Source organism: Myxine glutinosa, chromosome 14 (assembly GCF_964187855.1).
Source record: "Myxine glutinosa chromosome 14, kmMyxGlut1.1, whole genome shotgun sequence".
NCBI lineage: Eukaryota > Metazoa > Chordata > Myxini > Myxiniformes > Myxinidae > Myxine > Myxine glutinosa.
The window spans coordinates 63,873,354-63,885,705 of NC_136274.1; the positions used below are offsets into that span (position 1 = coordinate 63,873,354).

The following is a 12,352-nucleotide window of genomic DNA, read 5'->3' on the forward strand; positions in this document are numbered from 1 at the left end:
GCAAAAACTATGCTGTACAATTTTTTTTGGGAATGAGCCTCATTTTCACCGACTTTCATGTTGTTACACAAAATTCAGTGACATAAAAGAAAAATTCATTCAGGCTCGTGGGAAAATCTTCATTCTTCACTTAAAACCCGAAAATCCGACACGAATGCAGGCCTGGGGCCTTCGAGGCCCCGCATAAATGTTGTTGTACTACTATGTTATATCATTATTTTCTTGATATGAGCCTCATTATATGTTCCTATAGCTTGGTTACAAATAATTCAGTGACAAAAATATGAAAATTTAAAAACTTTACACGAATACATTCGTGGGGCCTCCGAGGCCCGATGGTTGCATAAGTGCAGTATTGTTGACAGTTTTGGTCATATACATTCTAAATAAAAGGATTAGTGAATCATATTTTTTGAGCAAATACTCCTCCATGAGCCTCAACATTTTAGAGAAAAAAAGTTGAAAAACCAAGAAAAAAAAAAATTGCATATTTTAAAAAAAAAACATTACACAAATACATCCGTTGGGCCTCCGAGGCCCAATGGCTGCATTTATGTGGGATTTTTGACACCTGCAACTAAGGGTTAAAGGTAGGGATCTTTCAGTCAGAGAGATTGGTGATGGAAGGTATGGCGATATTGACTTGTATGCATGGTACTTAGCTTGTATGTGGATGGGTGACGATACTGGGGCATGGTGGGCAAAATGGCATCCTCCTGCGCCAAAGTTCCGTGTGTGTGTGTATGTGTGTGATTGTCTCAGCAATTCCCAACAGGTGCTCAAGGTGGCTTGAGGAACAGTTTGGTACTTGGGCACAGAGGTTCACTCTTTGTTAACATCGACATGGTGGCAGCAAGTGCCACCATGTCGATGTTAAGTGTGCCACCATGAAGGTTATTTCCCCCCAGTCGTTTCCTCAATTATCTTCCCAGGACCAGGTGGTCACTTCAAACTGCAGTTCACGTGCCAATGAATATTGCGTACTTTTTATTGTGCACAGATTTTTTTTTTTTTTTTTGTATACAGAGTCGAGAGCTAACATTTATCAAAAAAAAAAATTAAACAAACAAGCAAACAAAGTATATAAAAAGGGGAGCGGTCGACAAGATGGGGAGAGAAGGGGAGGAAGCACACAAACACAACATTTGAGGGCAGGGACATCGGGAGATGTGTGGGAGGGAGAGGGCCTGGGGGAAGGCAGGATAGGTATAAAACGCAAGGACACCAAGGACTTCCAGGAAAGAAGTCGGCACCTCAAAAAGGTGGATTTGGGGTGAAATTAGCGGGGGTAGAAAAGATCAAGGTTTTGGATTGGGTAAGATAAGAGATGGTGGTGAACAGCCGTTTTAAAGACCTGGAGGGAGGAGTGGGATTGAAGAGAGTGAGGGAGTTTGTTCCAGAGGTGGGAGAAAAGAGGAATGAAGGAGTGAAGGTGAGCAGAGAGTCTTGATTTTGGCAGTTTAACCATAAGAGGGTTTCTGGCAGATCTTGTGCGACCTGTAGGAATATTTGGGGGACAGAGCCCAGAGAGAGCTGGGGGAGCAAGGCCAGACAGGAGTCGGTAGAAGACGGAAAGACCACCAACCTGCCTGCGGTGAGTAAGTGAAAGCCCCTCGGAGATAGCGTCATTGCGCGAGATTCCAATGATTCTGAACGCTTTGGTTTCAACAGCGTGAAGACGAGCTAGGTGTGAGGCAGGAGCACCAGCCCAGAGGGGAGAACAGTACTCCATTGAGCTGCAGATGAAAGCCTTGTATGTGGTGAGGAGCTCAGGTGTGCCAAGGAAGGACTTCGCACGACGGAGGATGCCCAGTCGGCGACTGGCTTTGGAGGCCAGCTTGGAAATGTGGTTTTCCCAGGAAAGATCATGGCAGATAGTGAGACCCAAAAGCTTGAGTGACAGAACTTCTTGGAGATTTCTCATCAGATTTCTTCTCTTATAACGATTTCCTATTATAACCATCATGAGATCTGATATAAACCTAAAGAAAATTTTGGCAGATATCTTGATAATGTTTTGAACAGTTAGTTATGTCCTTTTCTTCATGGTGGCACCTGAGCGTTATCTGTGGCCTAATTTTATGGTACCTAGCAGAGTCATATGCATGATTGTTCGTGGACTCAGATATCTCCACCATATGTGTTCTACTATTACAACTGCAGCTTCTTCTCCTTCATATATAGTTCATCGTTATGGCAATGCATCTGTGGTACATAAAACAATGAAGAAATGTTGCATTCTGGGAAGACTTTCCATTCGATTGCAACTATTTCCTTAAAGAGACGAAATCCTGGCAAAATGGCTGTCGCTCTAACATGATGTCATGCGTGAATGCAACCCGAACTGTTTTTGGCCCCTTTAATGGTCTGCAAGGGTGTTGTTGGAGTGAACTGAATGATGCAGTTCACACTAACCTTCATGATGTACTAGCAGAAATACCCGGCGTTGCCGGGTGGGGGAGGGGTGAAGGAGAAGGGAGGGAGGGGGGAAGGAGAGGGGAGGGGAGGGGGAAAGGGGAGGAAGGGGGGGAGAGGGAGAAGGTGGAGGGAGGAGGGGAAGGGTGGGGGGGAGGTGGGGGGAGGCAGGAGAGGAAGGGGGTTCATATATATGCTGGTGGGTGAATGTGGCGTTCATCACGTTTCTGAGTTAAGTGTGATGCCGATCAGGAAGAAGAAGAAGCTGCACTACCAACTTCGTACACTTCCGGAATTGTTTGATTTATTTGTATTCAAATGTCTGGTGATTGTTTTGTATTTATTATGCGAATGTGTACTTGTATACAACTGTTATTAATTTAAAAAGGCTTCGGCACTATTGAACGATTTACTTTTTAATTCCAAAAAACCTTTTTTCCAATTTTTTTTTTTGCCTAAAACACCCCCAGGCACTCACTGATGAACCTCTTAAAGTTTGATGAAGATCCGTTCAGCCATCTCGGAATAAAACATGGATACACAAAAACTGGACACACACACAGACAACTCGCGTTTTTATATATACTAGGGCATTGCCCGTACTATATCTATATCTAAAATTATATCCCCCCCCCTCTATTTACATGAAATGGTTTGGTCCAAAGCGAACGGCTTCCGGAGTTTGGTAAAGAAATCGCCATCGCGTGCACAAACGCGCAGGAAAGCGAATGAATCGCAAATTCGTTTTTATTAGTTTTAAAACATAGTTTAACGCCAACATAGTTTGCAAACGTGAAATAAATGAATACGCTCTCAAATGTGCCATCCGAGGCAGAGTGTGTCCGCCACGTTCGGCACACGCGATAGTTCGCTGCTCTCTGATTGGTTGAATCGTTTTTTGGACATAGCTCGGTAAGTAATTGTCCGATTAATATGAAACCTTGAAAAGGCACATCCTCGGGTCCCCAGCAATATACCTGGCAAGTTAAAAGTATATCGGACCCGTGGTTGTCGAGAAACAGCGGTCACAGACAAACAAACGTACAAACGTACAAACGTACAAACGTACAAACAGAGATTACTGGAATTATAGATATATATATATATATATATATATATATATATATATATATATGTTGGAACCCGTCTGTGGATCGGTCCCATCGGCCGATGGGTCTGACCTGTTTGGCGACCCATCTGTGGATGCACGAGAAATGACAATGCAGACCCATCGGCCGATGGGTCTGCGCCATCTGTGGATGTGTTGTTCACCTTGAAGGAATGTGTTGACAGAATGGTGCTCTTCAATCATTATTATTCAATCTTTTTTTATTCAATCTTCAATTAGGGTTAGGGTTAGGGTTAGGGTTAGGGTTAGGGTTAGTTGTTAGGTTAGGGTTAGGGTTAGGGTTAGGGTTAGGGTTAGGTTAACTCATCCACCATTGATGCATACATATTCCTTCAAGGTGAACAACACATCCGCAGATGGCGCAGACCCATCGGCCGATGGGTCTGCATTGTCATTTCTCGTGCATCCACAGATGGGTCGCCAAACGGGTCAGACCCATCGGCCGATGGGACCGATCCACAGATGGGTTCCAACATATATATATATTGATAGATAGATAATGTACTGGACATAAATACTATATAATATGTTGGTACTTTTTGGGTCCAGTGGTGGCTTGTTGGTGAGTAGGCTGGGCTGGTAATAGAGTTGAACATCCAGTGGATTGGACAACAATAGGAGTGGGTGCTCCATCAATTGGAATACTGATAAATTAAATGACCAGGAGCATTTTGATGCAAGCATCCAGGTTTTGCAGGGTTTTTACCTTTCCATCCTTTGCTTCTCATCAAACACCCTTGGAAAGGTTTCTAATGGAAAACGTTCCTGGTACAACATTGACCTGACAGCATCGTCGAACTTCGTGATAATGTAATGTCGGATTGAATGCACGAACTGTTGTTTTATGTTCATATCGTTTTCCTTCCCACGTATTTCTGCCTTCCTGCCCATTAGGTACAAAGTGAAGCAACCGGCAGAGGAAACGGGCCTGCGGGTGCTCTACCGACCGGGAATAGTGAGTGGATACCTCGCTTTGAGCACGGGACGTGCTCGAGGAGTCCGTGATAATAGCAAACGGTCTCGCTCGAACGCTCCAACGATGCTCTATTTCCGGGGCACTTTGGAGGCCGATGCATTTGTGGCGGTCATGTGATGTCCGGCCATTTAAGAACGAATGGCCTTTTCTAGATTTTTCAATCAAGAGTGCCTGGACTTTCATGTTGCGTTTCTGCAACAACCAGATGTATTTGCCGGGTGTATTTGGCCCGGTTGCATCATTTACACCAGATGGTGAACTACAGTACAGGAGCATCGACTAATTTCCTATTTTGTGCTATTTATCGCATTGAGAAATGATTGAGGCACGCCAAAGGATTGGGGTACACATCGCCGGTGTGTGATGGTGTGTAAAATGTGGGCGTGGGTGTTGGGCCTGGCACCTCGCATGAATCATGAACCGCAGGCGTGCTGCACGCATCCAGATATTCCTGATCATAGGAAAAAATCATTGTGATTTGTCTGCAGCGTGAGCAATGTGTGTGTGGACTGCACGTTGTCGGTGTAACGGATGCTGTTTGCTTGCAGATCTCCCCCGGTATGCGGACTGTGCTGTGTGTGGAGCTGCAAGCCGTGACACATGGCAAGGTGGTTTATGACATTGAAATTCAGATGGACACCCACACTTTGTTCCTGCCTGTCTCAGCGAATATCCTTTATTTAGAGAGAGAGAAGTTCTTTAATTATAATCAAAGACAACAACCCATAAGGGAAGCTAATTTTGTGTAATTTAAGCATCGGCCTGGGAGAGATGTTTCTGCCTTCAGTTTTCATCTGCAAGAATAAAAAAGCTTCAAATATTTGGAGTGTTAGAGAAGGTAAACTTAGGAATGTTGAATTCATGGCCACAAAGGTAAAGATTGGACATCTAGTGGGGAGAAAAAGGAAAGGAGGTTGGGATGAATTTGGAGGTGTGATGCTGGAGTAGAATGGGGTGGCTTGGTGTGGGATGGGATGGCGTGGTGTGGGATGGGATGGGATGGCGTGGTGTGGGATGGGATGGCCTGGAATGGGATGGCTTGGTGTGGGATGGGATGGGTGGCGTGGTGTAGGATGGGATGGCGTGGAATGGGATGGCGTGGTGTGGGATGGGATGGGTGGCGTGGTATAGGATGGGATGGCATGGGATGGGATGGCATGGTGTGGGATCGGATGGCGTGGAGTGGGATGGGATGGTTGGCGTGGTGTGGGATGGGATGGCGTGGAATGGAATGGGATGGCGTGGTGTGGGATGGGATGGCGTGGAGTGGGATGGGATGGCGTGGAATAGGGTGGCGTGGAGTGGAATGGGGTGGCGTGGAGTGGAATGGGGCGGCGTGGAGTGGAATGGGGTGGCGTGGAGTGGAATGGGGTGGCGTGGTGTGGGATGGGATGGGGTGGCGTGGTGTAGGATGGGATGGGATGGCGTGGTGTGGGATGGGATGGCGTGGTGGGGTGTGGTGAGGGATGGGATGGGGTGGCGTGGTGTAGGATGGGATGGCATGGTATGGGATGGGATGGCATGGTGTGATGCTGGAGTGGAATGGGGTAGCGTGGAGTGGAATAGGGTGGCGTGGAATAGCGTGGCGTGGTGTGGAATAGGGTGGCATGGTGTGGAATAGGGTGGCATGGAGTGGAATAGCGTGGCGTGGAATAGCGTGGCGTGGTGTGGAATAGGGTGGCATGGTGTGGCGTGGCATGGGGTGGCATGGAATGGGGTGGCATGGTGTGGAATAGGGTCGCGTGGCATGGGGTGGCGTGGAATGGGGTGGTGTTGTGTGGAATAGGGTGGCAAGGTGTGGAATAGGGTGGCGTGGCATGGTGTGGCGTGGAATGGGGTGGCATGGAATGGGGTGGCATGGTGTGGAATAGGGTGGCATGGAGTGGAATAGGGTGGCGTGGAATAGCGTGGCGTGGTGTGGAATAGGGTGGCATGGTGTGGAATAGGGTGGCATGGTGTGGAATAGGGTGGCATGGTGTGGAATAGGGTGGCATGGTGTGGAATAGGGTGGCATGGTGTGGAATAGGGTGGCATGGTGTGGAATAGGGTGGCATGGTGTGGAATACGGTGGCGCGGCACGGGGTGGCGTGGAATGGGGTCGCGTGGTGTGGAATAAGGTGGCATTGAGTGGAATAGGGTGGCATGGAATAGGGTGGCGTGGAGTGGAATAGGGTGGCGTGGAATAGGGTGGCATGGTGTGGAATAGCGTGGTGTGGTGTGGAATAGGGTGGCATGGTGTGGAATATGGTGGCGTGGCATGGGGTGGCGTGGTGTGGAATAGGGTGGCATGGTGTGGAACGGGGTGGCATGGCATGGGGTGGTGTGGAATGGGGTGGCATGGAATGATGTGGCATGACATGGGGTAGCGTGAAATGGAATGGGATACAGATGGAAGGAAACCATTATCGTTCAGATTACGACTATCTTTGCATGCATAATATTTAGATTGCTCTTTACAGGAATCATGACGTGTATTCTGTCCCTAATATTTGCTTGCATTCCTTAATAATGATGCTTACCAGTAATTCATTACAAAGCTGCACCTTAAACAGTCAGAAGGGCCAGCTATTCTCTATGTAACAGCAATTTACACTGCTGAATACATCAGCAAAATTGCTTGCGAATAATAAATACACTTTTGGCTTCAACTGTGAAAGATTGATTTATGAAAATAATGCAATGTAGTCAATAAACAGCATAATCTATCCAAAGGATCACATCTAAACCTGGCAGGCAGTACCACCTGGGCTGAGCAGCGCTCAAATGGACCACAGGCAGATGGATGGACCACAGGCAGCTTCCTCGAGGAGTCTCAACAACTTTCGATGCTCTGAGAAAATTGCCGGTCTGGAATTACGAGTCCCAGGATAGACGATTCAATATATTTGAACCGAAATCAATGCTCTGTTCTGCAGCCTTTGTTGCAGATTACTTCTGCTTGACCTTGAGACACACTTGTGTTTCCCAGAGGGCGTCTTCACCACATCCTTTCAGTGTACATGCTTGCAATGCAAATTTTGTGCTGGGAAAACGTCTTTTGAGTCCAGGCTTAAGATAATTCTCAATTGGTCATATAGCAAAAATAACTAGAACTACGAGCAGTGATGATAGGCTTCCAGGCAAAATGACCACCATACCACATGACGGATGACGTCATCATTTTCAATAAAATTTTCCTCATGGGTCGTCGATCATATCTGTAAATTTTGGTTTGGATTGGTTAAGCTGTTCTGGAGATATACATTTTCCATTTTTTTTCCCTAAAGTCCAAGATGGCTGCCATACCATGTGACTAATTATGTCGTAGTTTGCAAAAAAAATCCTCATGTGTAGTCAATCATACATGTGAAGTTTCGGATTAATCCGTTGAGTGGTTCTGGAGATATGGATTTTCAAATACTTTTTCCTTAAATCCAAGATGGCCGCCATACCACGTGACTGATTATGTCATTGTTTAGAAACATTTTTCCTCATGGGGAGTTGATCATACATACATGAAATTTCGTATTGATCCGTTCTGCAGTTCTGGAGATAAAGATCTTTAAAGCTTAAGACATCATAGGCAATGGCGGCCAATGTAAGTCGAAATTGCAAAAACAAAATTCAGAATGCACTAAGTTACATTGGTATCTATAATGAGTTAAAGTTTCGTAGAGCTAGCTATTACGGTTTTTTTCGGAATAATCTCCATAAAATGTGTGAGAATAATAATCCTAACAAGAACGATAGGCTTCCGGTGGGAACCTCACTGGAAGCCTAAAAAGACATAAAATGTCATAGCCCCTGCCGTGGTTTTAGTAATTTTGCTGTACAGAGGTAAAGGCTGTCAGTCGGCCATCTTTGGTCAGATGACAAAACAAAATCTTTTACATATGTATACTCATGTACATATTGGCTTGGTGCCAAGTTTGAAGAAAATCGGTCCATGCATATCCGAGAAATGGATGGGCACACGTTTAAGTAACAAAATGGCCACCAGTCGGCCATCTTGTATCTGATCTCGAAAAAAATCGGCGTTGTCTTTGCCGGCGACGTGCCGGATGTCCGTGGTAAACTCCGACACGGCGGAGAGGTGGCGCTGTTGGCGGGCCGACCACGGCTCCGTGACCTTGGCCATTGCGTAAACCAACGGCTTGTGGTCGACGAACGCCGTGAAGGGTCGGCCCTCCAGGAGGTGGTGGAAATGGCGAACGGCCAGGTGTAGACCGAGGAGCTCACGGTCAAACGTGCTATATTTGAGCTCGTTCGGCCGGAGTTGCCGGCTGAAAAAAGCGAGTGGCTGCTAAACCCCATTCACCCATTGCTCATGTACGGCGCCCACCGCGTAGTCGGAGGCATCCGTGGTGAGGGCGATGGGAGCGTTGAGCACCGGGTGAGCAAGCAGTGTTGCGTCGGCGAGGGCCCGCTTTGAGCTTTTAAAGGCCGCGTCCATTGCTGCGGACCAGACGACGTCGTGCTTGGCCGGCTTGCCCCGGAGGGCTTCGTAGAGGGGCCGCATGAGTTGAGCAGCGCGGGGCACGAAGCGGTGATAGAAATTCACCATTCCCAGGAATTCCTGCAGGGCCTTTATGGAGCGGGGACGCGGAAATGTGGTGATGGCCTCGACCTTGGTTGGCAGCGGCACGGCCCCGTTCTTGGTGATGTGGTGGCCCAAAAAATCAACGGCCGTCGTGCCGAAGTGGCATTTGGCCGGGTTGACGATGAGGCCGTGCTCGCTGAGGCGCCCGAACAGTGTTCGGAGGTGGAGGAGGTGCTCGGCCCGGGACGTGCTGGCGACGAGGATGTCGTCCAGGTAAACGAAGAGGAACGGCAGGCCGCGCAGCACGCCGTCCATCAAGCGCTGGAACGTCTGAGCCGCGTTCTTGAGGCCAAACGGCATTCGCAGGAATTCGAATAAGCCGAACGGCGTGATGATGGCCGTTTTTGGGACGTCGGCCGCCCTGACAGGTACCTGGTGATATCCCCGTATTAAATCGATCTTTGAAAAAATGACCCGTCCTGCCAAACGGGCGGAGAAGTCTTGGATGTGCGGGATCGGATACCTGTCGGGGGTGGTACCGTCGTTAAGGCGGCGGTAGTCGCCACATGGGCGCCAGCCGCCCCCTGGTTTTGGGACGATGTGGTGGCGAAGCCCACGCGCTGTCGGAGCGCCGCACGATGCCGAGGTGTTCCAAAGCGTCGAACTCGGCTTTGGCCACGGCGAGCTTGGCTGGGTCGAGGCGGCGGGCTCTGGCGTAGACCGGCGGGCCCGTGGTTGGTATGTGGTGCTCGATCCCATGTCGTACTGCGACGGCCGAAAACGTCAGCCACGTGAGGGCCGGGAACTCCGTGAGCAGGCGAGCAAACTCGTTCGCCGCCGGGAGGGCGCATGCCAGCTCGGTCAGAGCAGAGCTGCTCAATGTGCATGCCAGGGAGCTGAAGGTCTCGGCGTTGATGAGGTGACGCCGTTGGACGTCCACCAGCAGTCCGTGTGCGCAGAGGAAGTCGGTGCCTAGCAGAGCCATGGGCACGCTTGCGGTTACAAAAGTCCAATTAAAGCGTTGGCCGCCGAAGCAGAGGGTGACGTTGCGCGGGCCGAAGGTGCGGATGGTCGTTCCGTTGGCCGCAACCAAGGAGGGGCCGCAAACCGCGGACTGCCTGTCCTGATCGGAGGCGGGTATGATGCTCAGTTGGGCGCCGGTGTCACACAGGAAACGCCATCCGGACGCTTTGTCCGTGATGAAAAGTAAGTTGCCCGTGTGGCCGGCGCTCATGGCTGGTAATGAACGCTGGCCCGGCCGTTTCCTGGCTTGCCGAAGGTGCACGGGGGTCGGCATGTCCGGGCCTCCTGTCCGAACCTGGCATGATAATAACACCACGCCTGGTCAGGTGGAGGCTCCGGTCGTCGTGCTGGAGGTGGTCGGCACGGCATAGCGGCCGCCAATTGCGTCGGCAGTTCGGTCGTCGACCGTGCCGGGTGCTCGGGCGCCATGGGCGTTGCTTCGGACGGCGGTGGGCTCCAGGTCGCTGCTCCAATGCGTTAGCCTGCTGCGGAGATCTTGTCGGCTTCCCTGGCGAGGGCGCGGGGATCCGTGATCGTCGTGCTTGCCAGGGCGAGGCGTACCGGGCTAGGCAGCTGACGGAGGAACAGCTCCCGGAACAGGAATGCCGGAGAGTGCTCGCCGAGCAGCGAAAGCATGTAGTCCATTCGCTCGGACGGGCGCGTGTCGCCGAGCTCGGGCAGGTCGAGCAGGCGCCGTGCGCGTTCCGCTGATGAGAGGGCGAAAGCGTCGAGGAGGAGCTTTTTAATCGCGTCGTATTTGTCAGCGGCTGCCAGGCGCTCGAGGAGGCTCAGGGCGCGGGCCGCGGTGGCTGAGCCGAGTGCTGCTACCACATGGTGGAAGCGGGTGTCGCCGCCGCATGAGCCTCCCAGAAGGTAGGCAGTTTGAGGGCAACTGCCGTGTCCATGTCGGGTCACCAATGTAGGAGCTATGCTCCAACGTAAATCGAAAGAATGGACGCGACAAAAAGCTGGAATTCGTCCGAGTTTCTTTATTGTGTCAAATCAACTCGGGTACTCTGAAAAGCCCGTTTATCGGGCAGCAATATATATACACATTATCCCGGAGCGTTTGCCCGGGAAAGGCGAGAGGGGGCGTGCCCGGGCGTCCTGGACGAGGCCTGGCAAGTTGAGAGCGGGCATGCCCGGGCATGCCCGGGCGTCCCGGACGAGGCCTGGCAAGTCGAGACCGGGCATGCCCGGGCGCGCCCGGACGAGGCCTGGCAAGTCGAGAGCGGGCATGCCCGGGCGTCCTGAGCGAGCCCGGCATGGTGATCGCTCCGCGTCCTCGGTAGGTGCAAGGCGATTGTGTATACCCAGCGGTAGCCGCTACAGAAACACGTTTAAGTAACAAAATGGCCGCCAATCAGCTATCTTAGATCTGATCTTGAAACAAAAAAATGATGTGCATATGTAAGCCATAATTCATCATCTGTGTGCCAAGTTTGAACAACATCGGAAAATGCATGTCCGAGAAATGTTTGAGGACGTGCTCAACATTGGGTTTTTACAACTAAAATGGCCGCCAGTCGGCCATCTTTGATCGCATCACGAAACAAGATGATGTGCATATGTACACCTTCATATTTTGTCTTTGTACCAAGTATGAACAAAATCGGTCCATACATCTCCGAGATACGGTTGCAGATGGATGGACGAGACCAAATCCAAAAGCCCCCATTTCAGACAAGTCCAACAGGGGCCAATAACTCCTGATCAGAAGGCAGAATGGGCGAAATTAGTTAAATAACTCGTGTTGTAACCATGCAGTCCCATGAACCATTCGGAATATTGTTTTGAACTTTCACTTCCACTTCTCACACTGGATTTGAACCTCGATAAGAAAGTGACTAGAGAGAACGTTTTGTAAAGGATTAAGGTTTCGGAACTGAAAGGCCGGATCTGGATTCGGAACTGAACCAAAATCGAATCGGCTTGTTTTTGTCACTGAACAAACTCGTCCACCAAGTTTAGTCATAACTCGTCCATAACTTTTTATGCCATAACATAAGCATTATGTTTTCGGGTAGTCCGTCCGTCCGTCCGTCCGACCGTATGGGCTAAACTTCATTTTTCTCAGCAACCACATGTCCGATTGAGACGAAACTCTCAGGGTATGTGTGACCCCCATGCAGGATGTTTTTATGATAATTATGACGTCATAGGTCACGTGGTATGACAGCCATCTTGCATTAAAAGCAAATAATTAAAAAATTATTTCTCGGAAACCGCCGAATGGAAAAATGTGAAACTTAGCACATTGGCAAGTACTCCCAATGCAGAACAAAATCAT

The 12,352-nt window shown here is 49.6% G+C and overlaps 1 protein-coding gene across 1 annotated transcript in view; it reads left to right on the forward strand.

The window, feature by feature from the left end:
• The window catches only part of LOC137439270 (sperm-associated antigen 17), a 99,984-nt gene extending 92,816 nt beyond the window's left edge, over positions 1-7,168 (forward strand). The window contains exons 17-19 of the mRNA XM_068134999.2: positions 4,439-4,499; positions 5,069-5,189; positions 7,040-7,168. Coding sequence (XP_067991100.2) covers positions 4,439-4,499; positions 5,069-5,189; positions 7,040-7,068 — 211 coding nt within the window. The 3' untranslated portion in view covers positions 7,069-7,168. The remainder of the gene's footprint in view (positions 1-4,438; positions 4,500-5,068; positions 5,190-7,039) is intronic.
• Positions 7,169-12,352: the final 5,184 nt, after the last annotated feature.